The sequence below is a fragment of the Mastacembelus armatus genome, chromosome 3 (assembly GCF_900324485.2).
Source record: "Mastacembelus armatus chromosome 3, fMasArm1.2, whole genome shotgun sequence".
NCBI lineage: Eukaryota > Metazoa > Chordata > Actinopteri > Synbranchiformes > Mastacembelidae > Mastacembelus > Mastacembelus armatus.
Window position 1 is genome coordinate 20,271,400 of NC_046635.1, and position 27,729 is coordinate 20,299,128.

Consider the following 27,729-nt stretch of genomic DNA (forward strand, 5'->3'; position numbering starts at 1 on the left):
GTGGGGGAAGAGAGAGACGAAACCAGGCAGATAGACAGACAGGAGGAGGCTGTCACAGGAATCACACAGCTCCTTTTTCATAGCAGCAGCTCAGCCATTCTGTCTGCTGCCTCCCGATGTAGGTGAACGCTGACGGGGGGGGGGGGGGATGACGGGTTGGCGTGTTTTTGGCAGCGCAGATATGTGAGTGATGGTATCGGCCGCGGCTGCATCACAATCCAAAGCAGAGAGCTCTCCTCTCTGCTCTGGTTCTTAGTCATCTTCAGCCTCCTCTCTCCCTTCTCAGAGTGCTATCAGGGCCATTTATTGTTCCCACCTCATGCTTCCTGCCTCCTCTACAGCTTCATCCTCCACTTCTACTCCTCCTCTGATGAGCCACAGCCTCAGAGTGAAATAACCCTGCTGAGAGAAGCTTCTCTCTCTGTCAAGACAGTAAGTAGAGGAGGGAGGGAGAGAACTCTGTGTGTGTGTGTGTGTGTGTGTGTGTGTGTGTGTGAGGGAGAGAGAGGGAGAGTGTGTGTCTGTGTGTGAGACAGAGACAGAAAGAGAGGAAGAGAGAACAGCAAGGCGGCGAGAAGATGTTAGTGTACGAGACAGAAGGACTGCTAAAGAACCAGCAGGTTGTGTGTAGCTTGAATGATCCTGCTGTGTGTGGACAGTGAGCTCTGAGCATAGCAACAGCAAAGTGATGCACAGGAAAGGTGAGTAGGTGTGTGTTCCTGCATGTGTGTGTGTGCGTGTGTGTGGAGGTGAGGCAAGAGCTTCCAGAAATATAAGAAGCATTTTAACAGCAGCTAAAATGCAGTTAATTCCTGTTCCTCTTTAACTCTTATTGTTGTTGCTTGCTGCTATGATGTAGAGAGAGGAATAGAAATGAGGATTAAACATGAGAGAATAAGTGATTTCTTTCCTTCCCTGTCTGTCCAGGTGCCATGTGTGATTGGCCAGCGCACCCCCTGGCAGTGGCATCGCCCCGGATCTGGCGAGAAACTGCTTGTTCCCTTGGGCTCCCCTGGGAAGCTTTCATGGGATTTATCTTGTCCTCCTGGATGGCACTGAGCTCTCAACCTCTCTGAAAAAAAGTCCACACAAGAAAAACATACACTACATGGATAAGAAGTAAAATAATTATCCAATCACAGCACAAGGAGGCAGACCGGGTTTCCTTAGCAACAACCGAAGGAGAGAAGAGAATCCTTTTCTCTTTCTGCTCCCTTGTTTTTTTTTTTTTTTTGGGCACACCCCTGTGGACAGCTGTGGGTCAGTGTTTTGTGAGAGGACTGTTTTGTGAGAGTGCTATTGCATAAGACAAGCTGCCACCTAAATTCCAGGGGTAGGTGCTCATTCCCCCTTTGTAACTGTGTCTCATCAACACCATGATGTTTTTGTTATCTCTTCACAAATTCTCATCACAAGTCATGTTCCGCTGGCTTAGAAATCAATTTATTCTGATCCCACGCCACCTGGAATAAGACCTGCTTTAGTGGGAAACTGGATGCTGTGTGTAAAGACCATCCACACCTACTTTGCTCCCTTCCATGGACAAAAGTCATCATCTGTAACGACAATGGGTGTGAAGGAAAGTTTATTTTGATGCGAGTTTCTACAGAGAATGTTTTTATTTTTCTGGTGGAGGAAACGACACACTGCATGGAGGAATATCCCCTTTTTAAACAGGATCTGTGCGTTCTCTCTTTTAAGACAGTAGCCCTCACTGAGCGACTATATTTAGAAGGCAAATCTTGTCCCCGTTGGTCTCCAGTAATGTAGAACACGATAATTTTGAAAACTGAGCCACTGCTGGGAGTTCTATTTTTCTATCAGTGTTGGATAGCTAACTCTATAAAAGTGTCAGTACAGTATGGACCCCCTTTTATGCTTTTGCTTTTTCATGTTAGCCTGCCATTATGTCACTGTGTTTAAATGTACAAAAGATTAAGGAAGACAAGTGAAAGAAGGGAGAAGCCCCCATCTCTGTATACACAGGCATTTTAAATAGCATCTCCTTGGGAACAATTTCAAACGCATGACACATGAGATGAGTTGGCTCAACATGATTATGTAAGAGTTTCAAACCAGCTTTAGCCCATGTATTTTGTCTCTTTCTTTTTCATGGATTTACTGCATTTGACTTGTTCCATGCTCATTTTCTCTTCGTTTTCGGAAGCGTCTACGAGAAGGCATGGATGCCAGAGTGTGACCCTGTGCCGAGTGTGCGGGCGAGGCAAGGTGTTTTGGCTGCCCAGGTGCTTTTAAGATGTTGAGGTCTCCCTGCGTGGCCGGGGCCCCTGTTCGGATCAGTAGCACTGAGGCTCCTTGTAGCCAAAGACATGGACCCCGACTCGGCTCCCCCACGCCCTCAGCCTGTTGGCCACTGGCCCCACGTCACCCTGTAAAGGATGTCCCTCAGCAGAGCTCCGGCCCGGGACACATCTGAGACCCCCAGCCCGAGAGAACGCATCCGCAGCCACATGAAGATGGTGATCGACCAGTTAGAAGGCATTCTCAAAGAGCTCAAGGATGTGGCCAAGGAACTCCGGGAGGTGAGGTTCAAAATCAGCTTACACATATTGGGCTTTTGGGGGGATTTATTATGGTATAAGGGCACAAAGAGACAGAGACAGGAAGAAAACGTGGTTGCCAGGTGGGTGTGCTTCTAACATAAGCTGCATTTAAGTAAGTGTAAAATTCTTTTCGCAGCATGGAGATCTTGATTAAGATTTGAAAGTGATGAGATCTCACTTTTTTGTTGTTGTAAACGGAGGATATTTTTGATTACAACTGCAGCTTCTGCCTTCTTTTTCCAGTCAAACAACCACTCACTGCCAATTACAAATGTCCTTAATGTGTTCAGTTGTGTCTTGTGGGAGGTACAGTAGATGTGAAAAGCTGTTGAAAAGCAGCAAAGCCAGGACAAAGGAGATGCACAAGAAACAGGCTTAGATAAGAAACAAAACTTAGCACCGCGATTGTTATATAACCGTTTTGTTAAGGATCATCTGTATTCCCACGGTATTTTTGCAACTGCGGTAATGCTGAGATTTGTGTGTGTGTGTGTGTGTGTGTGTGTGTGTGTGCACATACCGCACGCAGTTTGAAAAGGATCAGAGAAGTGAGATACTGTATGTGTGCATGTACTCTTACATGCATCTACAAAGATATGGTATAAAAAATTGTGGTGCTGACTAATTAACAGAGTACATCTGTTCATGGATGCAAAAGTACAAAATGGCCCTCAGTAATCTTCCTCCAGCAGTACCAACAAAGCTTGTTCTTGCAAAGCTTCTCCAAAGAAAAAAAAATAATGGCAGATATAGAGGGAGAGACAATTGAAGCCTCAGCAAACAGTTGTGTCTGACCATCCCACACCCTCCAAGCGCATCACATGATTGGCCTCCCACCTGCTTCTGATCAGGGATGCAGGGAGTGCATAAGTGTGTGTTTCTGCATGTGTTGGAAAAGCAAAACAGTAGATGTTGGTGCATGTAATGACCTGAAAGGAGGAGGACGTTTTTGAACAGCCATGATGAAACTGCTATAACTCACTCGATTGCAGCACAGGTGATGGACTGACCGACTTCTTCTGTGACTCCCAGTTCTGTCCCACTCACTGCGCTGTACTTTATGTACTTGCACAATTGAAGGTGCAAGGGCACAACTCACAGTGCACCTTCTCTCTGGTTAGCAGGAGAGGCCAGCCTGTGTGCAGAAGTGATTGATGATTATGGGACAACTGCAAGTGGAATAATGCTGGCTGGAGCTATTTATAAACAAAAACACAGCCTGTGCCTCTGCCAGCTCCGACGCATATTACCATTCTTATCCCAGACCCCATTAGAAAGGGTTCTGCACAGTGGCTCAAATGTCATTTTTTACTGGGAGAGCAAAATGGCTAAGAAACCATATAAGTTGCAGTGCAGTCATAATGCTTGTACCAATATCCTACAATTAGCTGGCCTGTGTGATTGCAGATTGTATCAAAGAAGAGATGAAGTAACACAATCACTGTAACACCATCGGATGCATGGAAGCCTAATGTTCCATAAAAAATTCTAATTTTTGGCCACATGAAAGGAACAACATAATAGATAACAACTGTCACATAAATAAGTGATGAATTGACGTGAAAGTGGTGAAATAAATAAGTTAGTGAAGGAGCAGTAATGAATGATTATCATCCAGAAGGTCTTTGGGGAACTGGAGATACTGCAGCGGCCTGTGAAGTTAAAACCAACACTCCGTAGCACATAAATGCTCAGAAATTTGCCAGTGTTATCAGAGAGCTGCTTTCATAGTTAAGATCACATATGTACAGTGTCATTTTGCCAGTTGGTCAAAAGCTGAATTTAAAAATCAATTAAAAGACATAATTTCAGCCTATTTTTAGTCACACTGGAGTAGACTCTGCCTACATTCAATTTTCTGTCCATTAACTCAAACGTGTGCACTTTGTACCCCGTAGTGTTCATTTAATTCGCACCTCAACACAAAATTTAAGCATATGTGTTTAAGTTTTGGTGTCTGGTCTTCATAGTTGCATGCATCAACCTTTAAAAGTGCATATTCTGCAGATTTTTAGGCCATTAGAGTGCAGGGAATGATATGTTTATTGGAATTTCTGCCAGCATTTTTAATTGAATAACTTTAAACAAGCCTCAAATTTAACACAGCCCAAAGGCAATCTCCCATCCACAAAAATAGCTAAAACAATATTGTTTAAAGAGGTTTTACAGACAGATGTGACAACACTTGACTTGCCTTATGAGTCCACAGGAGGGTAGCTACAATAAAACTGTTTAATCTGTACTAGGATATCTAGTATTCTTAAAAATAGTGGGCACATTTGCATATGTGGGGTATTTCAAACATGTGAATGACCAATTTGCACACAACTACATATAAACTAGGAAAATAAGACATCAAAAAGACAATGAGAATGTGCCGTTTTATAAGACCTTCACAGCCAATCATTGTACTCCAAAGTTTCTTGCTTTCCTCATAAATGCACTGTAGTCTTAAAAAGGAGTCATCTATGGGGTTTACGTATTTGCCTACAAAGAATAAATCATCCTCATCACTTCACTGGAGAATACAAAAAAACTTACATCCTTAAAACTGGCAACATCAGGTTCAACTTTTTTTTAAATCAGAGTATTTGAATTACCGAAAGACAGCAGTCAGTCCCAATCGACCCCTGTGAAACTAACATTGCGCATTACTCATTGCTATGTTAACTAGAATTTCCAAAGCAGTCCATGCCTGGCTCTGAAAAGTTCAGTTTCAAAGCCAGTAACATGACGTACGATATATGTAGTCGACTGGTTGACAGTCTTGTTTACTGAAATTCAGCTGTTTTGGTCCGCAAACTCTTGGTAACCCATAAAAACAATTTAAATTCCTTCTGTAAAATAATGTATTTACTGCTATTATAGCGAGCAAATATAATCATTATTCAGTATACTATTACAGTACATAAGACAGGATTATTATAAATGTCATTTAAACCGAAGCATGTGAAAGGAACAGTTTTCTCTCCATGCTGCAGTGCAGTCTCAGGCACTAAATCTCCTTTACATGTCAAAGAAAATGTAACACAGTGCATGCAGTTTTTCAAGATTGCTCCCGTCAAAAACCTTTTACAGGCAAATGCAGCCTGTCTTACTCGTGAATCCCATCACAGGCTTCATGACAAGCAAAATGAGACGCATCTAAAGGAAGGACATCAGAAGGCAACATACTGATAAAGTACTCCATTTGTAATAATAACACTACTGGCAGGAGTGGCAACTCCAGAGGAAATAATTCATTTAGGTATCATGTCAACCTTGGACTTAGATGTCTTCGGATAAACAAAGAAAAAAAAAAGGCACCTCATATTTGCAAAGCACCCTCTGAATATTCTGAATTGTTCTTTTTGTTCAAACTGAATTTTACTGAAAAAAAAATGGCAACTAAGGAAATGCAAATGTTGGAGAGCACCAATGTTGGTTATTAGTGCGACGCAGACTGGTAAATTGAAAGAATTTAATGAAGTGCTGAAGAAAAAAAAAATGAGACAGGGAGAAGAGGCAGTGGCATGAACTGGTGGGGAGGGGGGTTGGCAGTGAGCTACACATCTTTATATGGAACCAAACAGGAGTGATAGACTGTTGTTATGTGGATGTAGTTATGCAGAATCATGCCATGAGCAGACAATGTTGCTCGTCTGTGTTTGGCTCTAGACAAATGAACACAGGGAGGCAATTGGGACTAGAATTAAAGCTCCCAATGAGAGGAGTGGATATAAGCTGGACAAAAAGTAATTATGAGCAACAGTGCATCCAGGACACCAGCCTATATTAGTCAGCCTTGGGGTAGTTGTATGCACAACCTAAAGACAGTGTGTAGACTAGCTTACTGTTTCTACTAAGCTACCAGCTGAAGACAGGAGAGAGCCAGGAGTACTGGAGTCAGATAGAAACTGTTCTCCAAAATGTCAGCTTGTACAGAGTAACAACGTTATTAATGACACTGGCTGCCACACACACTTTTAGATTTTTATAATGTATTTTTTAAAGTGTGTCATGAACGCTTTTGTTCCGCAGCAATCACACTGATGTTTTTACCTGTCAGCAGCAGCAACAAGACTTATCATCCCTTGCTTTTAGATAGATAGATAGATAGATAGATAGATAGATAGATAGATAGATAGATAGATAGATAGATAGATAGATAGATAGATAGAAAGATAGAAAGAAAGAAATACTTTATTCATCTCAAACTGTGAAATTCCACTGTTGCAACAGCAATTTACGGGCACTTGACATAAACACACAAAAGGTTTTAGGTTTTAGGTTTTGCTTTTTTTTTTCTTTTGTAGGAGACTACTACAGAACAAATGGGATGGTCTTTTCCATTTCTATTCATGACCTAATATTAACTGAACGATCCCATTGGCCTGGCTGTCAAATCAAGGCATTTGTGCTAAAATGGAGTCTGTTAAAGGAAACGGCTGTGCTGATCAGAAAGGCTCTGACAGTTCGCTTTCATGTCTGAAGTATGCTTAAATGCTGCATTGTTGAGGCCCTGTGTGGAAGGTGAGGTATAGCCAAACAGCTGGCCCCAGATCAGTCAGCCTAACAGCCAGCCAGCACGCCAGCCAGTAGTGCCTCATGTTCTAGACTGAAACCATTTATGACACATCCACGTCAAGAGGGGAAGCACCGTCCCTCTTGGATGAAGCTACCACACTCTGTTCTGAACCTAATCTGTTCCAAACCCAGTGGCAGCCCAGAGGAGACCAAAACCAAATTCAAAGGGCCATTTGTTTTCTGCAGGGGCCTTATCCCCACCCTACTCTGTGTATCCCCCTGCTGATCCTGCTGCCAAGCGGGGTAGGGAAAAGAAAACTGCCCAGCTAGAACACTTCTCTCATAATAGTTGTTGCTCATGCTCAGGGAGAAAAACAATACCTACCCAGCTAAAAATACTCTCATTCCATGAAATAGCTGATCGGATTACTAGGCAATATTTTGGGGAATTTCTAAGGGCATGTCAATGATATTAGGAAATTTGATGATTCCTGTGGGGAAAGTGGGTCACTGCAAATACATATAATATAATATAATAAAGTGTTTCCAAATTCCAGATTTGCCCTCTAATTTACGAAATGGGGAAATTCTTCACCAGCAAGTAAGAATATCTACCTTAATATGGTTTCACAGAATACGAGGAAAGCAAGTCCATTTTCACAGAAAAAGTTCAATTGTGTATGTGCGAAGTAATTACAATTTAAATAAAACCAATTTTATTCTAACACAAAAACTTGGAAGGTGAGTGTGGTTCTTCCTGTTTCTCCCAATGAATGCCTAAAATCAGAAATTACCATCAGTCACAAAGCTGTGTCCTGGTGGATCACTTCCCACAAAACAATGATTCTGGCTGCCAGTGTTGTAGGTTTACTGCCCAATTGACCACAGCCCAGTGGTCTCTATTGAGGAAGGCCAAGCCTGTTTTCCACCATACAATCCATTTGGTTCAGACTGAGGCAGGGTTTTTGCCCAGTCTCCAACCTGTGAACATGCAGACCAGCTGTCTTTTCAGGCTAGCAACATTCAGTGGGTAACATTGAAAGCTCAACCACTCACACACGAGAGTACCCTTCAACATGACATACCTTGGGCCAAAGGGTTTCTTCTCATTAAAAGCCATTTGGAAGAAAATGACAAGAACCCGCCTTCCGTGTCTGTCAATTTGTTCCTCCTTGCCTGACCTCTTTTGTGTGTGGAAATTAAATTCCTAAATTAAACTTGGTGACGTGCCTCCAGCTGAGTTCTCTTTGCTCAGGAAAACAACAGGAACAGGGGACCTCAAGCCTTATCTACTCTTCACTGAATACAAAACTCCGTGCCATCTCCACACCTGTATTGCTGCCTTGAGCTGAGCTCCACATAAATCTGTGTTCTCAGAATGAATTAGAGGATCAGTTATTCTCAGGACTGATGAAATGCGGCTTTGGGATTTGAAGTAGAATGTCAGATCATCTTTGGGCTAAACTGATTTTAAACTGATTTGTACAGCAAACTGAATGTTTGCTATCAGACAAATCTGATACAAATATAGCCAATCGTTGGTTTAATGAAAAGAAAGGATATTAAACATCCTGTGCATTTAGATGATTTATGAAGACTAGCAATATCAGAATATTTGATTTGCAGATCCCCATATCAAGGCAGTACTGAGTCCTGAAAGATGAGCAGAACCAAATAAGGAAGGACAGCAGTGCTAAACAATATGTTAAGGCTTTAGCAGCATCTAACCTTGAGAACTGTGGAAAGAATAAAACTGCACCATGCAAAGCATTCCCCTGAGCATCTTTACCTAGCCCTGCTGCGGAGCGCCAGCTTCTTTAGGATGCAGCCCCAGCATAATGACTAGCCTATCATGCCCCTAAGACCCACTGGATTAGCTGGCCCTTTGAGCTCTGCCTCCCTCTGCGAACTCTGCACTCAGCAAAGACTGTAATGAGGGCTTTATACTCCAAACTCGAAAAATTGCACTCGTTGTGCACATTGATTTTTATCAACTAACATGCCTTCTGTGGGCCAGTTATGGACAAACCGGTGAAAATTTTCACAGTGCACGTTTGAACTTTTGTGATTCAGCCACAAACACTTTTGCTTGTCCCTAGGCAAGGATAGACCTGAATAGGATAAAAAATGGAGTTAAAGGCAGAGTAAAGAAAACCTGGAAAAATCTTTGCAAGCAAACAGAGACAGCAAGTGAGAGAGAAAGACATGAAGGGTGGACAGAGATAATGGTTTCTCCCGCTGCACAGAATTGCGACAGACTGGGTGGAACAGCTTAGATCAATTGTTGCAATTGCGCTCGTTCGTGGGCGTGTTTTGGATTGTTTTGGCCTATCTCTGTGCTGTGAATAAAACCAGTAGGCTGTAGTTAATGGTGTGAAAAATGGCATCCATCGAAGTGCACAAGCAGCCTCCAAGAATAGCTACATCATTTCATTGTGTCAAAGCATACTGTACGCAGAGGGACAGCTTGCTCTGCATTAGGCCGTCAGACTGTCTCTTTTAGCAGGTGTGGATATTTTAACCAAGTGTATTGATGCACATGAAGTGTAATGAGAAATAGAAAATAATAATGCAATTTTGCAGTTATTATATTTTCCTCCAATTTGGTGGCTCTGAAAGTGCTTAAGGCAGCGAGGGCAAACCAGTGTAGCAGCTTAATCCAGTTTCAATTTTTGGAACTTTACTGAAGAATCATCATGAGGCTTTTTTTTTCTCCATCCTTCTATTTTTAGCCATAGTCTGGAATGAATCATAAATCAACCTAGTACTAAAATAGATTTAGTTTTAAACAGTTAAAATAGTTTAATTAAGATGGCACACAACTAAGTAGCTGTATCAACTGGCTTTAAAAAAATGTTTTACCAGATTTACAGTATATACAGTCTTCCATGCTGACATATGTCAAGCAAGATAATATAGGCTACCAATGATTTCGAAGTACTATGAATAATCAGTTCGTCTAATATCTCACCCATGGAAAAATGATACTGCATCTGGTGGTTTTTTCTGCATGGTGTGGAGAGTTGCTAAAGTGAGTGTGACAAGTTACAACAGTATGACTCACTTCTCTGGCTCTAATTCAGTCATAGCATCTGTAATGTTGAATAGTGGAAGAAAGTAGAAAGGAAATAAGAGAGAAATAGGAAATTATATAATCTCCGCATAATTAACAATGAAGTACATTTCTAAATGAGTGTACATAACGTATAGGAGTGCATACTCTGGTAATGTGATTTGGAATTTTACTTCAATGCATTATCAGGTCTTTATTTCCATACGATCACCGTATAAATGCAGGAAACGTCATTGGTCACTTTATTGTAACAGTCCAATGACTTATAATAACTTGTCTAGTAATAACACAGGAGGAGGAGAAAAGCACTTATATAGAATATCACGCAGCCTGACAACTTGTAAAAACAAGGGGTGCCTGAAGTTTGCTACATTAAAATTCTTTATTTAATATGAGGTCTTCGAGTTAAATTTATACAGGAGAAAAATTCACTCAAAATATTTCAGTTTTATTGATGTGTCTTTGAAAAAAAATGACACATAATCATTTAATTTGTTACAATGTGAATTTGTGCTGAGTTCTGATGTTATCTCAAAGTACAAATGGCCATTATTGTCAGATTTATACATTAGTGTAGTCTCTGGTTATTTATTACTAAGCACATTTCGACTACATTAATTTCTTTACATAGTGGCAAAAATAAGGAGGACACCATAAGGACCCATTGCTATGAAAAACTCATTTTGAGGTCTATAAATTTTGGAACGTTTGCAACATTCTCCTGTCTTTACCTGTCCTCCTGCCTTCTTTACCGATTGTGGTGGAGTCCACATACCAAAAGTGTAAATGAATATTTTGATGAACGTGATGAATGAACTTTCCTGCATTGCAGAAATAGAAGTAAAGATAACACTAAATCATACATTTTTTGATTAATGTTAGAAATAGTTTGTTGAAACATGAGTCTTAAAGTATTTATATATTAGTCTGTTGAAATATAAAATGTAAGTAGCAGTTTAATGTAATTTAATTTAGTCTGGGCTCATAAGAATCTTTATGAATTTGACTTCAAAAATGTTAATTTTTAAAACGTTTTTAATCTGTTCTTAGTTTCAAAACGCTGGAAAAAAATGGCTGCAAATTCTACCATAAAAAAGCATATATAAGATGCTCCAGTGTATAGGTCACATTTGTAATTATAGTCTAAATTAGCCTCTGAAAAATGTAGGCTAGGCATAACAACAGGTAGAAGTGCGCTATTGAATTCATTCATCCATGTCAAGTGAACAACTCAGCCATTGTCAGGGAGAAGGTGACGTCTGCAGTATAACTCTTTCTTTTGGGTAGCATTTTCATTTGTGTTACAATTGGGTTTAGCATGAACATTGTTTTTACAATTTCAATGGTTCACTGGACTCACAAGTGCCAAGACTTGCCATCTAACATTAGTGACTACTCGACAGAATGACAGTAAATTAACACAAATAAGTTGTCTCACTATATAAGTCGCCAGATAAAAAATAAATAAATAAATAAATAGGACTTATAGTCCAGAAAATATGGTAATGCACCTTACCATGTGAGCATCAGAACTCTAGAAATGCCAAACATTACTGGTATTTGTTTCTAATCCACCTAATTAATGCCAACTAGACAGCGATCCATTTAACATTTAAATGTCACTAATTACTTCACTTTGTGAGGAGCTTGTCTGTCTGAATATCTAAGTAGGTTTTCTAAGCATGGCCCAGACTGTCATCACTAATCTGTGTTGTGAACCTGACCGGACCCCATTTTATTCATTGTATCAGTTATTTATGTTTCCGCTTATTATGCAAATGAACATTTCAATATCACAATGGACGAGACTGGCACAGTCAATAATAAGTCTACCAACCATGGGTAATATATGTGTATTATGGCCTTGCAGCAATGTGGCATTGCAGAGCTACTATTGGGGAATGAGATATTTATCAAAAACAGTGAATCCTGTAAAAGCTTGTTGCAGCTGTCCTTAATCCATGAATCACAAAATTTGAACATTCACATAGAAAAACGAGCCAAGTAAAACAGTGACACTATATCAAGGCATAACACCTGTTTACTCGGAAATCCTGCTTACATGCTGGGAGATTGGCATATAAACAGGGAATCCAAGACTATGGTTGATGGCTGGAGGGTTCCTGTGGTTTTCTTTAAAACAGCATGATAGTGCACTATTTCTTCGTTTGTTTGGATACGTAGCTGGTTGTTGCTTTGTTAACTGGACAGGTTTTATTAGATTTCATTGTTTGTTTGTTTGTCCAACACTGACCAAGGTGTGTGCCAGTGAGTGTTGGTAGATTAGGTGTTGAGGGTGCAGGCCATGATTTTGAGTTACACCTCCAGTGTGAATTCAGCTCATTCAAAATGGCAGCACCTTTAAAATCTTGGTCTTAAACCAAAAAAATTGTGTCAAGTGCTTTCAAAGACTTCATGTTGCTGGAATCTCCCTCTTTCTATCACTGCCTTCCACAGGCGGTTCACACCCTGCCAGTGGCACGGCATGGATGGCTGCCACCACTGTCACTGTCAAAAGTATGACGACGCACCATCTAATTCAGGGCAGGACAAGATGAAAGAGGCACAGCAGAGAGGACAGGCTAATTATTCAGACACACAGCTAAGAGCAGACGAGGACAGAACATGTCAACAAACTGTTTGGGTGATTAATATTTTTTGTCATATGCGCAGTCACCTGTGCAGTTAGCAGGTTACAGCCAAGATGATGAATTCAGAGATTTTTGACTTTTATGCAAAATAGACAATAAAGCAAGGTCTATGAGGGTTAAAAATATAATCAGACTTCTAGGACTGCTGCTTTTCTCTAAGGATGCAGTGGACCATGTGCTGCAGGTTCTGATGAGACAGAGAAATCCTAATTAAGATTATGTAAAAAAGAGTTTAGAAAAATATGATAATTTTACTGATGAAGATGCATTAGGAAATCCCCAAGGTTAATGACCTTCCACGCTGTCTTCTGTTTCTAACACTGCCATGCCAATCATTCTTTGTGAAAATTATTGGGAACACTGTTTGCTATAGTATCCAGTATTTTACTTCAATTTAATGTCCTGATTAATTCTTTCATGCATATATAGAAAACGTTCTCCATTAAGTATTCTCTAGTATTATGAGCAGAGTCCACATGGTCTTAGCTGACTCACTGTTAAATGTTTTGTAGGATATTCTGACATGTGACTACTTGGTTATTATTGTGCTCCAGTGAATTGGCCCAGGTGGGAGGTTTGCGCGAAGCCGTCTCTGCTGTCAGATGGCTGCATGATTACTAAAAGAGTGATCCGGTCAACGGTCTCATAATACTAAGAGCCCAAGAATTACCTCATTCACTAATTGAGAAACACATATTTATATACCATGCAGCTGTATGACAACTGGCTATATATATCAATCACAAACAAATAAATTCACAATAATACTCGCTACACTAATTTCCTTTTGTCTTACGCTGAAAAAATATATTGCTGTTTTTTTGGACAGAAAGAAATTTGACCTTGTTTATATATTATCTTGAGTTGTAGGAAACGGGTCGTTGTTTTTCCCAGATGTTGTTCAGACTAAACAAAAAGTCGAACAAAAGTAATAATCTGTAGAGATTTTAATGAAAGCAATCTTTAGTTGCAGCCCACAATACAATTCAGCATTGTAACATTTTGTTTCATTTTTGGTCCCTCTAGAAAAAACTGTTTAATAACATAGACTGTGCAGGTACTTGTAGTCCTAGAGCCAACGTAACAAATGGCAATCCTAAAATCAGTTATTCAGCCTCTTACTGTAACATTACTACAAGGTCAATTTCATGATTAATTTCAGGCTATTAAAGATGAAGATCAACACATTTCAGTGACAGGTCCCATTGATTTTAGTGGTCACTTTGACCCTGGGCAGTGAAGCTCACAACTCTCTGCGAGATCATGCATACTAAGGTTTATTGAAATTAATATGGTTTGAATATTATGACAGTGTAAGTAGAACTTCCATCACTTTCCATAGCTTACAAAAAATACTATATATACATGTACATTATACAACATATTTAAAGATCTTAGTTAATTATTAACTATGGTCACTTATTTCGTAAATACATTACACAAGACATTCTTACATTTGTCTACACTGAGGCACATATACAGATTGAAGTACGATAATACATACAGCTACAGCACTTTCACTCCAACACAGTAAAATCCATATTTGCATGAGTGTGGTAAGGAAGGTATGAAGAGTCTGACAAGTAAAGCCTCTTCATTGTCCTCAATTCAACTATGACTCATGGTTTTGTGGCTCCCAGGGAGTGAGCACAGATTATTCAGTGGAAATTAGATGGTTGATAGAGATACAAAGAACGACTTTTTGGATCTGATTTGATGAGGACTTTTTTTTTTTACATAGAAGTTATTGTAATATACTTTGTTGCTGTGTTGGCAACTGAGGAAAAACACATTTTACATCATATTATAAATACATTCTGTCCTTGCACATTTTTTTTTTCCTGTTAAACAGTATAGTTTCAATGGTCAACTACTAAAGTATGATGGTAGAATTTGTGGTGCAGTGTGAAGAACTAAGTGTTGTGATTTGTATGTTACCACGGACGTAAGGTTTAGAATGACCACGTTGAGCCTTACGGAGCTCAATTTTTTGGCACTGCCACATTGGCTGGTGTGTAGCTTGAGGTTTATCACCAACTTTATAGGCATCTGTGACTTGCCAAAAGGCAAACTATGTGACAAATTGACCCAGTGTTTAGAGCCTATGCTTGTTTGGCTTTAGAGCTATTCACATGGAATAGGAGAAGGAAGAAAGGAGCAATGAAGAGTGATGCTTCAAATGATGACCTCTGTGGTGGCTATCAAGGTCATAGGTGGAATTATAACTTCTAGAATCAGCTGTTCATGCTGGCTAAGATGGCAGCTTGATGGACTGATTTCCCCACAGTGGATGTGGATGAAGACCCACAGGGTCATCTAATATTGGGTTTGAGGAATCTTTTGTCAGCATAAAACAAATGGGACAATAGTGTAGCACTGCAGGGCGTCCGATGGGTGTCCCAGTTTGTTTAGGTGTCTGTGTTTGTATGGAAAATATTTAGAGACTGAGAATCAAGAGATGATGTGGAGAAGGAGGTAGAGAGGGAGGCAGGGTGAGAGGATGAGCCAGGGAGAAAAAGAGAAAAAGGAAAGAGACGGAGAGAAGGCTTATCTCCTGGCCTGCAGACAACAGTTCTTTTTCAGAGCTAGAGCCATGTGCACAGGGCCCAGGGGGAAAGTGTGCTCCTCTTCAGGGTGCGTAAGCCAGAGGGTCAGCAGTTCATTCCATAATTCTATGGCTGCAAGTCAGTCACAGATGCGCGACAAGAAAAAAGTAGGTCTAGCTATTTAACACCTGTCATTCCTGTATCTGCACTGCGAGTTGTCTACAATGGCTGTTAGCCAAAGCAAATTTGCAAGGATTCACAAAGGCACATGAAAGATTTTTCTTAATCCATCTATGAGCTTGATTTTTTTTTTTTTTTTTTTTTAGAACTCACTTATTTGAACTGATGCAGAAATTCACAAGTCCTTTACCCCTAAGAAGCATCACATCCATCTGCCTCGCATCGCTATTGCTTTGTGGAGTCATTTGTAACAACCAAAAATAGCTTTGGTCTACATTTAGTCAATGACATCGGCTATGACCTAAATGGAGGCAATATTAAATGGGCTGCAAGAAGCTAAATTTGGTGTGACACATAGTGTTTGAAGGAATGTGTTTTTAACTTCATCTTTAAGTTTAAAATTATAAAGAAAAGAAAAAAGACAAAGCATGATGTCTACATAAAAACAAAAAAAAAAAACTGCCTTTATTTTCCCAATACACCTACTAAATATTGTTTTGCTTCCCTAAGTTGATGCATAGTATTATTACAGTATTCTTGGTTAATAAAGAATAGAGAACACAACGTGGGGCTGCATCATCATGAAATGTAACCTAATGTAATATTGGTTAAGAAGAAAACAAAAACACTTTTTATGCAATGGGGGCTAACGGTGCAGCATGCAATGAAGATGGCATTTTCCAGAAAGTGCAAGAACTAAATTAGTATTCAAATTGGATTTTGATTTAAAAGCACAAGAACATTTTTAAAAGCACTTTTGGGGGCATTTACTTCACTGTAAATGTGTTGGTAGGGAAAATTTGCCGACAAAATGAAAATATATATATATATATTCATCTCGCTGTGACTTGAAGGCATTTTACAAGGAACTGCAAGAAGTGCTGAATTAAGTACACCCACTGAGTTGCCAATTTAAAATCTGAAAAGAACATGCATTTCCCATAGTTGCTGTTGTAGTTTCACTGTTTTGCATCTCTATAGATGTATGGAAACAGTATGCGCTGTGAAAAGAGATGGCTTAACTCCAGTTTGATCCACTCCAGCATTTTTACATGCCAGTCAACTTAAACTGTCTGAATCTGAATATGTACAACTGCTTTGGATTAACAGTTTCACATTGCTGCCACTATACCTATGGTGTCTAAAAATAATAAATAATACAAATCACAAGCCCATGTCTTCTACCAAAAATCAAACAATGATCAAAGACTGCTGTTATTCTCAGTTTGAAAGGGTGTTTTTACAACTAAATCCAAAATGCAAATTTTATAAATTACTACATATATTTTAACTTCTAAACATTAGAGTCATATTCTCCAATGGTTGTTAATACAATTGAAATTGAAATTGAAATGGTCACTAAACATCATGACACAACATGAACACACACTTTCTCCATTATTTTTGTGTAAATAAAAATCTCAGTTCCCGTATGAATTTGCTCAGATCTGTGCTCCCCCTTGTTTTGCTTTGGAGAAAGTCCTCCAGTGCTCTCCATCCAAAGCTAAGCTATCATTATCATGCCTCACTTTGATACTTCTAAAAAAAAAAAAAAAAAAAAACAAAAAAAAACAGGATTTCATCCATAAAGAACTTCATTTCTTAGATTTTGCTATTTCTTACCGATTGTTTTAGAACTTCAAGTAAATTGCTGTATAGAAATCTAATAACTAAAGAAAACCCTGACATCTTGCACCACTTTTTTGTCATTGAAGTCCAGACAAATATTGTACCCATTAGGGGAGTTGTGTCTCTCTAGAGGAATAAAATAAAAGTGAGAGACTTGCAAGGGATTCTAGTTTCAAAACTTTGCTTAGGTCTCTACTTTGAAACCAGCAGGAGACTATATGACCTTTGCACATACCATAGCTGTGAATGTAAATCTCACAAAACTCTCCAACTCCACTAATTGATGCCTGAGGCAAAAAGGCAAAGAATCTGCTGCTTTGACACCCAACAACACCAGTTTAGGCACACCTTCTCATTCAGTGTTTTTTTTCCCCTGAGTCTGTTATTTTCTGCACGGTAAAAGAATACTGAAGACATCAAAACAAAAAATAATAGATGGAATTAGGTAGCAAAAAAAAAAAAATTCTCATGATGGTCTCGATGAAGCCTTGCACCTACACTATTGGCAGAATCTAAACCAGTTTCATTAGGTAGTCAACTAGAATGGCTTTCCATTAACAGCTGTGTCTTGTCTGGAGGCAGTTGGTGTGTTTTTTTTTGTTTTTTTTTTGTGGTAAGACATTCTTGCAACAACCCCTCAACTAAATAAAGAGAAACAGCAGTCACTTAAGACATAAAGGACAGTCAATGTGGACAAAATCAAGAACTTTTAAAGCGTCTTTAAGTGCAGTTGCAAAAAGCATCAAATGCTCTGATGAAACTCGCTCTTATGAGGACCATCACAGGAAAGGATGAACAAGAGTGACCTCAGCTAGGTTAAGGTCATTAACACCAGCATCAGAAACTGCCAATTAACAGCATCTCACATTAGAACCCACACCAATGATTCCCAGAGTTCAAATTGCTGCAAAAAAGTCACCACTGAGTCGTACCACTGAGAACAGAGCTGCTTGGGCCATGACACACAAAGAATGGACATTAGAGCAGCAGATGTCTTTGTGAGAGACAGAGAAGGTGTTATGGAAGGTATCTATCTACATATGTAATTCCCACCTTAAAGCACAGAGGAAGAGGTGTGACGGTCTGGGATTCTTTGCTGCTGATATGGCTAGTGATTTATTCATAAACTAGAGCACATTCACCCAGCATGGCTACCATTCTGCAATGACACACCATCCTATCTGATTTGAGCTTAGTGGGGCCACCATTTGTTTTTCAACAGGAAAATGATCCAAAGCACATCTCTATGTAAGGGACCAACAGTGAGAATAAATACTGCATCAGGTGACCTAGCCTCCAAGCTAAACCCAACTCAGATTGCTTGGGATTTGGTTCACAGAGTGAACAAAAAAGCAGCTACGGAGGGCTCAGCATATTTAGAAACTCCTTTAAGACTGTTGGAAAAGCATTCCAGGTGACATAAAGCTGGATGAGAAAATGTCCAGTGGGAGCAGTACTGTTATCAAAACAAAAGGTAGCTACTTGCAAGAATCTTAAATGTAAAAACAGTTTGTTTACAATTAGTTTGTTTACATATTTTTTATTTCTACACAATTTCTGATGTGTTATTTCATAGCATTGTCTTCAGTATTAATCTGAATCTGCAATTGAGTGAGAAGGCATGCACAGGTTTTGACTGGTACTGCATACATGAATGTGAAGCCTTGTTTGCATTCTGTCAAACGCCCTCTTCTCTGCCTGCCCAGATGCAGCTCATCCTTAAACCCATCCTTAAGAGGGTGACACCAGTACCTCTTCCTTAGTCCAATTTTATGGACATAACATTGACAGTTGGAGAGGTAGCAGGAGTTTGATGTGCTGAAAAACATTCTGACAGTCTTTATCTGATTGACAGATTGATAAAGGTTGACTTTGGCCTGTGCTCACCACGGGTACACGAGCTGTTTGCTCAGCTTCCACATGGCCCTAGGGAGGCTGACTTTAGGACACTGAAGTAGAGAAAAGCTCAGGAAACATTTAGCATTGGATTCAAATCTGAATATAGCTGTTGGTGGTCAGACAATTAAATATACACATTGCAAAACACTGCCTTTTGCTGTTTTCAACCCAGTTCCGCCTGCCAGCCCCAGTGCTATACATATGCATGAGTGTAATCCCAGTAAGAGGGAGAGTAGCAAATCACCCATTGGCTATACTTTTTTTTTTTAATACGTGTTTGTTTACATGTTGGGTTATAAAGTACAGTTAGTGCATCCTATTACCAACAGGCTTTGACCAATATATATCATATTCATAGTATTTACTGAAGTGTTATTGGCCTAAAAGCTGAAGCTACTGCCATTGCTTCTTTTTCTTTTCGTTTTTTTTTTTTTTTTTTTTGTGCGTATACAACCGCATGGCCACAAAGTGAGCAGACCAGCATTGCAGTTTGTTGCCAAAAGTCTGCATAATGAATTCACACCAGGCTTTAGGCACAAAAACATTAAAAAAAAGGGATGATTTTGCTTCAACATCTAGAGCATCAAAACCAAGTCTGTGGCTGTGCACACAAAGATCTGGTAAAACTCAGTCTGGCATCCTGGAACATGCAAATAAGTAAATAAATCATTTTCAAACACTGCAAGGTCAACAGTTTTGCATTGTAATGAGGTGTGTGTAGAAGCAAAGCTCTAGTACTTTGTCTAGGATTAACACCAGATATTAAATAATCTGATCCATGAAGATGCTTAAAACTGAAGTTTATTTTCAACTCATACACATCACTCAATCTGCATTCCCTTTATCTTTGATTGACAAATAAAATAGCAGAAGATCATTTCAGCTGGATGATTAAAAAATAAAACAAAAATATTAATAAGAAAACAGAAAGAGAAAAACACAAAACAATGGGAGTTTGCCTCTAGAATCATCTCTTTGAGGGGCATTGAGCCATTAAAGGCAAGTACAAGCTTCAGAAAAAGGAAATAAAAAGGCGTCCTGGCACCAGTAACAGCATCGTCACTCAGCCCACCCACCCACTTCTTACCCTCTTTTCAACCACATTGTCAAAATAACAGTAAGAAGCGTTTCGTGCCTCAGAACTGCTGGAGAAAATGTTGGACTTGTGGGAGGTGCTGTGTGCTCACTATATTGAGGACAATAAAGAAAGAAACAATCTGGCATAGCAGTTGAATTTAGAAATATCTATCTGATGAAAGGTGCATCACAGCAAGCCTAAGCAACCCTTAACAGTGAGACTCCATTTTGGAGCAGCGGAGAATTTTTGTAATGACAAACCCGCTGTAAACTTTTGTGACAGCTATTGGGTGTATTTTCCTTCTATTTTATACTTTGTGGATTTGCTTCCTTTGTCTGCGATTGGTGTATTTAGTGTTGATGATTTCCAATGACAGAGGAAAAATAGGCCATCGGATTCTCTTAATTCACCACACACCCTCTGCCCCTGTCATTTAATTGATAGATGTGCGCTCTTTCTTTTTTTTTCTTCTCACCTTCTCCCGACAAAGCTATCCATTTATTGCCACTTTCATTACTCGGAGCAGAATTGTGAGTTTTTGAGATCAGCGCTGGGTATCTGGGGGCTAATGAATTGGGTGGACTGCAGTGATGGCAGGAGCATCTGCCTTTGCTATCTACAGACAGTTAATTACATGTTCAGAGTGAGAATACAGAGGTACAGTAAGGAACTAAAGGCTACTGTGCATTGACATATTACAGATCAGCTACATTAATCTTTTTTTTTTCTTATATTTATTCCTTTTATATCCTTTTGCTATTTCTTTTATATTCAGCAGACAGAACTACTGCAAGGCTTTCCTACTCCCTACACCCAAAAAAGTTATAAATCAGTTACAAATGATTCTCAATTCTGCTGCCTTAGTGGTGACTAGGACGTGAAGGAGAGAACACATTATACCTGTTTTAAAGTCATTACACTGGTTGCCTGTCAGTTTCTGTATTGATTTCAAAATACTTTTTTTTTTTTTTTAAGTTTTTAAAGCACTTCATGGCCTCTCACATCCTCTGGCATGACTATTTTACTTGTCAGGAAAAAAACTTTTGATGGAGCAACTTTTTTTTTTTTTGGAAGAGTCTGACAAAAAGACCAGCTAAACCCTACCTCTTTGGTCTGGCTTTATATTAAAATATTCTGTGAGCATTGCTTGTTCTGATTATTTTCCTGTTTTAAAATGTTTTATTCCCTCATGTCTTATTTGTCATTGTTTTACTGTTTTACCTAGCTTTTATTTTCTGTGAATTTATTCTCTTGTTTATTATTTTATAATGTTCATTACATTTTTTTTTTAATTGGTTGTGTGCATTAGTTTAAAACTGTTTGAGGCTCACATATTTTATCATCTTGTCAGTCACCTTCATTATACACACATAATGAAAGGTGAAATATAAATAAATATTAATTGACTGAGTTACTAATTGATTCCTTCATTACAGTGTTTGTATAGGTACAAGTGAGATCGTAGTATCTATTTTCCATATGAGAGGTCTTGAAATATGTTTGTTTCTATGTTTATTTAAACTGCTGATTAAAGTGCCTTCCTAATGCCGTGCAACTTGAGAGAGTAAGTACAGTATTTAGTAATGTGGATCACAGCAATACATTAGCATGGCTGTGGTGATGCAAGCGTGGACCTAAGGCAGCCTGCCAGCAGTACTGAGGCATGTCATTAGGAGCACCTAATCAATGCCAGACACAGGACTGGCCAGAATTGCGACTAGAGGCAAAAAAACTCACAAACACTGGTCATCCAGCAGATATAGAAGTAGTTCAGGTCCAGGCACCTTTGTTGTCTCATGAACTGGAAGACTGAGTCCAGTTCCTTATTTTTTATTGTTTAAATTTAGACCAGTGCACTATGCTACAGATAGAAAACTAATCAGGCCAGTGCAAAGCCACAGAGAGAACTGCAATAACACCACTCCTGCATTTCTCATTTTTTACTGCATTAAAGCTCTCAGAACACTGTACTGCTGAAGTCACCCTAAGCTTAAGTTAAACTATAGCCAAATGATATATACTGAGTACTTTCACACAATTATGAAAAGTATTTGAAACACCCAAGGCATTTTAGTGACACAGTCATTTAATGGGATACTGATTTTCACCACTGGACTTTCCAAATACAGAGTGACTCATTAAATGAATATTTCATATGCATTTTGATGGTATCTATCAGAGACCCTACAAACATAACTTATTATTTATTGACCTACTCACATGCTAATTTCCTTCAATTTTGCATTAGAGAGTGAATACTTTTGTGGCTCAACCAGTCATTAGTTCGACTATATAAATTATTCAAGGAGATACATTACATTCACAAACATAATCAAAGACTTGAAGTTGGAGATGCAAAAATCTGTTTTTTTGTGATCTTTATTCAGTCCTATCAGAATATATGTTGTTTTACTCTAAAGCAAATATACATACAATTTTATGATGTTATAAAAAAGACCTTGATTGTGATCTAGTGGTTGTACTGTAACAACTTGTCAATGAAATTTAACATGTTCTAATTTTTGGTTTTTACTAACAATCAGAACCATCCATTTTCTATATCCGCCTATTCCTTAACCAGGATCACGGAGATCTGCAGGAGTCTATCCCAGCTCTCTTTGGGTGAAAGGCAGGGGTACTCCCTGGACAGGTCACCAGTCCATCACAGGGCCACATATAGACACACATTCACACTCACTCCTATGGGCAATTTAGAGTCACCAATCAACCTAACATGCATGTTTTTGGAAACCAGAAACCGGAGTACACCCACACGAGCACAGAGAGAACATGCAAACTCCACACAGAAAGGTCAGGTTGCGAACCCACAATCTCCTTGCTGTGAGGCAACAGTGCTAACCACTCAGCCACCATGCTGCCACATACAGAACCCACATGAATAATTCATGTTACTTTACAGTAAGTGCCTGCATGGGAAGCTTTTCTGGCTACTTAGTAGGTAATATGTCTGTTGGACTTTTACAACTTGTTTCATCATTGATAACACACCTGTACTCCAAACTACTGGAGACTACTGGAAAAGCTGGAGCAACATTTGTGGCTGACCGGGCACACCAACCTCCATCTTGGTCTCTTCTTTTTTTTTTTCCCTCTAAAAATCAGAGCAGATGCCAAACGAAACCACTAAGCAGAGCAGTGCTGAAATAAGAAATAGCTGTAACCAGGACACACTGGGTGAATATTTAGAGCAATGTACATATTTTAGCATGTCATTTCTTGTCATTCTAGGTCAAAACCAATGCTTGCACTGATTTAATTCCAGGTTTGAGGTACATATATATATATGTTTTTATATATATATAAAAACATACAGTAAGCTATTGCCAAATAAGCACTGTTGACAATATGTTGAGCTTGGACAAGACTTATCAAAGGGCACAGTCCTTGATTCTGTTGTCTCTGACTTTCTTTCATCATGCACTCTTAGTCCTTCAACTCCCCTGAGTCAATAGAAACACTCCACTCTGGGGTCTAAAGTCAGGAGGGCAGGGAGATGGTACTCACGTGTCAGCATTACACTTGCTTCAGCCTTGGAGAGAAAACGAAGAGCTAGGAAGGTTAGAATAAGGGCAAGACGACGGAGCTAAAAATCAAGGAGAGATTCAGGATGTTACTTCATCTCCAGTGACAACTGCACACAGAGGGAAGCAAAGTACATGTCCACTTGCAATCTGAAACCTTATCCAGCAGGCTGCCAGCTAGCGGTCACCTCAGAGACGTCTGGCCAAGCCCATCTATTAACCCAGAACAGCTGGCCACTTTCCAGCTTGAACAACTGCATTTTTAATTGTGCTTGTGTTCTAGGAATGGGGGGGGGGAGAGAGAGAAGGAAGGGGGGATGTCACGATCATTACAATGCTGTAATTGATTGCAGAAAAAAAACCCAATATGGACTGGTTTAAAAAAATATAGACATAAAAAAGACTTTTTCTTTTCTGTTGTTGTTGTGGTTTTTTTTTACTGTGACCACACTTGCACAAACGCACACACACACCTCAATTGCTGAATCCTGTCGATGCTGCAGAATGTGCCAGCATCTGCATAATACAACAAAACTAATTTCCCTGTCTCCTGCTGTTCTTGAGTCCTGAGATGATGAAAATATTCATTGCTGTTGTCCTGAACACAGCATAATCATCCAGGATTTATGCTTCTAGCTTGTATCAAATTAATTGGGCATGGAGTGTGGAGGGTCGAGAGAATATCTCATAGAAACGGATTTCAGCATGTCATCTCAGAATTGCATAAAGTAAAACTATATTCCTTGTTTTCTTCTCTTTCATCCCAGTGAAGTCCACACAGCTGCTGCCTCCAGTAGAATACAGAATGCAGTGCAGAGATATGGTGCAGCATTACATATTAGCTAATTTCCAGGCAGCATGGAGTGAAGAGGGATGTACTTACTACATTTACATTGAAATGGCTATGAGAGTCAACTGAGAATGAGACCACTGCAGGATTATATCAGGTTTTTGCTCGTACCTAAACATTTAGCCTAAGTTGTGAGGTAAAAACTTTCAGGAACTATTAATAGAGAGTTTATCCTTTTACTGGTTAGTGAAAATTAAAAACTCAGCAGTGATTTCAGAAGTGATGTGATGAAGCCCACAAATGACACAAAATGGTTCCCCCAATCCAAATGTGGTGAAATGCTCCTGAAGTGTGTTTGAGAACTCTCCTATTGTTTTTAGTAGACTCATGTTTTGGAGCCACTATCTAAAGAGTAAATGAGTGGCATCAAGGGGCAATTCCATATTGGAATCAACATTCAGCTGCAATATGTCTTTGTGCTTAATTTTCACCCTGTTTTGATGCATTGCGTATTTCACTCAATTGCACTCATTTATTGGCATTTAATTAAAACCGTGAGTCTCAGTTGAAAGACTTAGGTTCAGTGTGATGGTGCCAGTAGTGATTCAGTGCATCTCTGGAGCACTATTACAGTACTAAAGCTCACAATGAACTGTCTCAACACAGTTCATAAGGCACATAACTTATTGCTCTGACATGATAATAGCTTAGGATGGATGTGAAGTTGTCATAAGCTGTTCTGTGTAGTATAATTTAAGTACAACTTTATATTGTTGGCCAGTGGCAGAGATATGGTATCTTTGACGAGCTGCAGATTCAGTGCCTTTCTCAAAGGTCTGACAGACAGGTGATGTTAAAGAACAGCCATGTTCATTGAGTATTTGGATCCTCTGAGAACAGAGGTTTGGGTTTAAAAAGGGTACTCTCTGTTTAGTATACGTTAAATGCAATATTTCTTAAGGTTAGGTGAGCTTCGTCATCATGGCTACATGATATTGATAATGTGACTAAGCATATCATAAGCATATGATCAGGGTTAAAAGGAATCAATTTCACAGTTAGGAAAGGGGAAACGGTTTCTCAGACCAAAAAGTTTTCTTGGCTGTATAATGTCATCTGAGTTCCTCCTTCATTCACACCATAATTATTTAATCAGCTTGAGGGTTTTGTTACATCAATGTAAATATATGTAATTTAGTTCCTGCCTCATAACTGTGAACCATTTTAAACACAGACAGTACTATATTGTACACAGTTCAAGACACATTATGTGAAAGACACGCTTAGACCAAGTAAAGCCAGTGCCGCAACAGCATGGCCTGTAATGAGAAGGACAGACCAAGCCATCATGAAGGGATGGAGAGCATGAAAATAAAAGAGTGGAAATGGAAGCCTGTGCCACATTCATAAGCCCAGAAAAAGGGAGGGGTTGACAGTAAACCCTGTAAATCCATTTGGTTTTTCAGACATGGAAGGAGAACGGAACTGACAATAGCTTGAGGGGCCAGTGCTCCATGGAGTGAATACCAGAGCGGAGGAGAGGAAAAATAAATAAAGAATGTGTCACCTAGTGGGAGGAGGCACCGAGGCAGAATCTGTCAGAACTCTGCTGTTGTCTGCAAATTAGATCTGGGGCTATTTAAAGAGGGAGAACACGCCAAAGCCCCCGATGCTAGTGTCCACATTGCACCCACTCTGACATCACTGGCAGCCATTGCCTTATGAAAAATAAATAAATAAATACATAAAACATGCTAATAAAAGGGATGGGAAGGAAGGGTAGTTTCCTCTTCCATAACATCCCTAATCACGTTGTACCTTCCCTGCTTCCACTTAGATTCAATACATAAAAAAAAAACAATGTCACACAAGAGGGAATTTGCCTGAGATGCAGTCAGAGCTCTGATACACATTTTTAACGGTTATTATTGGCCTACAAATAAAAATATATAACCCTGAGGTTAGACATACAAGCTGCCATCAGAATAATCACTGATTCACATCAGCATCAAAGTAGCGTGAGCCAGTCTGGCAGTCAGACTGAGTTGTTGTATACATATCTGTAGTGTGTATATGACTGTGTTGTTACTTGAGAGGGAAAAACAGAGCCTGTGATTGATGTATGTGTTTGTGTGGGTGTATGAGTATCTGCCAGAAAGTATGAGATTGGCTGTGTGTATAGGGAGTGTGTGCGCATATAACATAGTTTTGTGGGTGTCTATTGTGGGTGTGTGTTCTTGCATGAGTGTATGCTGTTTGTGTGTTTTTTCTGTCCTCCCACAGTAGATTGATTAGATAGAATGCCGTTGGCAAGGCCCTGCTGTGTGTTTGGTCACATCACTCTATCGATGATATTTCTCTTTTTTCGAATAAAGCAACATTAGCCCAGTCATGTTCGCCGCCCTAACATGAGCCAAGGATGATGAAGCTGTGTGCACTACGAAACTGCAAGGCCTCATTTACCCCGTGATACCTTCTCCTTTCCCCTCTCTCTCTTGCTCTTGCACTCCTGTCTCACTCTCTTCCTCCAGGCTGCAACAGACAGAGACTCTGCTACAGACTGAGTCATTCTCAGCCAGTCAGTTATCTCTCCATCCAGCCCTCAGATTTCACCACTCCTTTTGTTGTCATCAATCAAAGCTCAGCTGCCAGAGAGAGAGGGAGAAACCCTGAAAGGTGTCAAAATAGTGGCCAACTAAGGACTTGCACTTGTAGGTTGGCGCCACATTTATGCATGGACACGGAATCCATAGATTATTAATGCAGCCCCTTTTCAGATGTTTCCAGGAACCTTTTTGAATAGTGTGTGAAAAGTGAGGAGCTCGCATCAGAAGGTGCCTTGGCCAACACTGGTTACTACATTATCCACACTTGCAAACAGGCAGTGCAGTAGGCCTGGAAGGAGGCGATTTGACTGAGCATATAGGGGGAAGGTTCATGGAGAAGGGCGGACAAAGAAGCCGTGAAACTCAAAGAGAACCTCAAAAACATTCCCCACAAATGGTTCAATGGAGCATCCGCACTATACCTCTCCCTGCTAATTACACGCTATTCTCAACTTCATACTTTGTGTCTACCCATGCCAACTAGAAAACAAGAACATGCTTTACTGAAGCAATACATCTACATTTTTCACTTGTTCCACTTGTCAAGAGTGCAGTACAACTTGCCCACTATTTATGGACTGGAATTTTAAATGGTGAAGGTCACAACATGAGGAGAGGAGAAAAGGATTGAAAACTGTCTTTTTCTGTCCTTCACCCTCACCGTA

General features: G+C 39.6%; 1 protein-coding gene across 1 annotated transcript in view; it reads left to right on the forward strand.

Annotated features, from left to right (window-relative positions):
* The first annotated feature begins 1,416 nt into the window (after positions 1-1,416).
* The window catches only part of insyn1 (inhibitory synaptic factor 1), a 41,951-nt gene continuing 15,638 nt past the window's right edge, over positions 1,417-27,729 (forward strand). Inside the window, exon 1 of the mRNA XM_026293971.1 lies at positions 1,417-2,543. Coding sequence (XP_026149756.1) covers positions 2,400-2,543 — 144 coding nt within the window. The 5' untranslated portion in view covers positions 1,417-2,399. The remainder of the gene's footprint in view (positions 2,544-27,729) is intronic.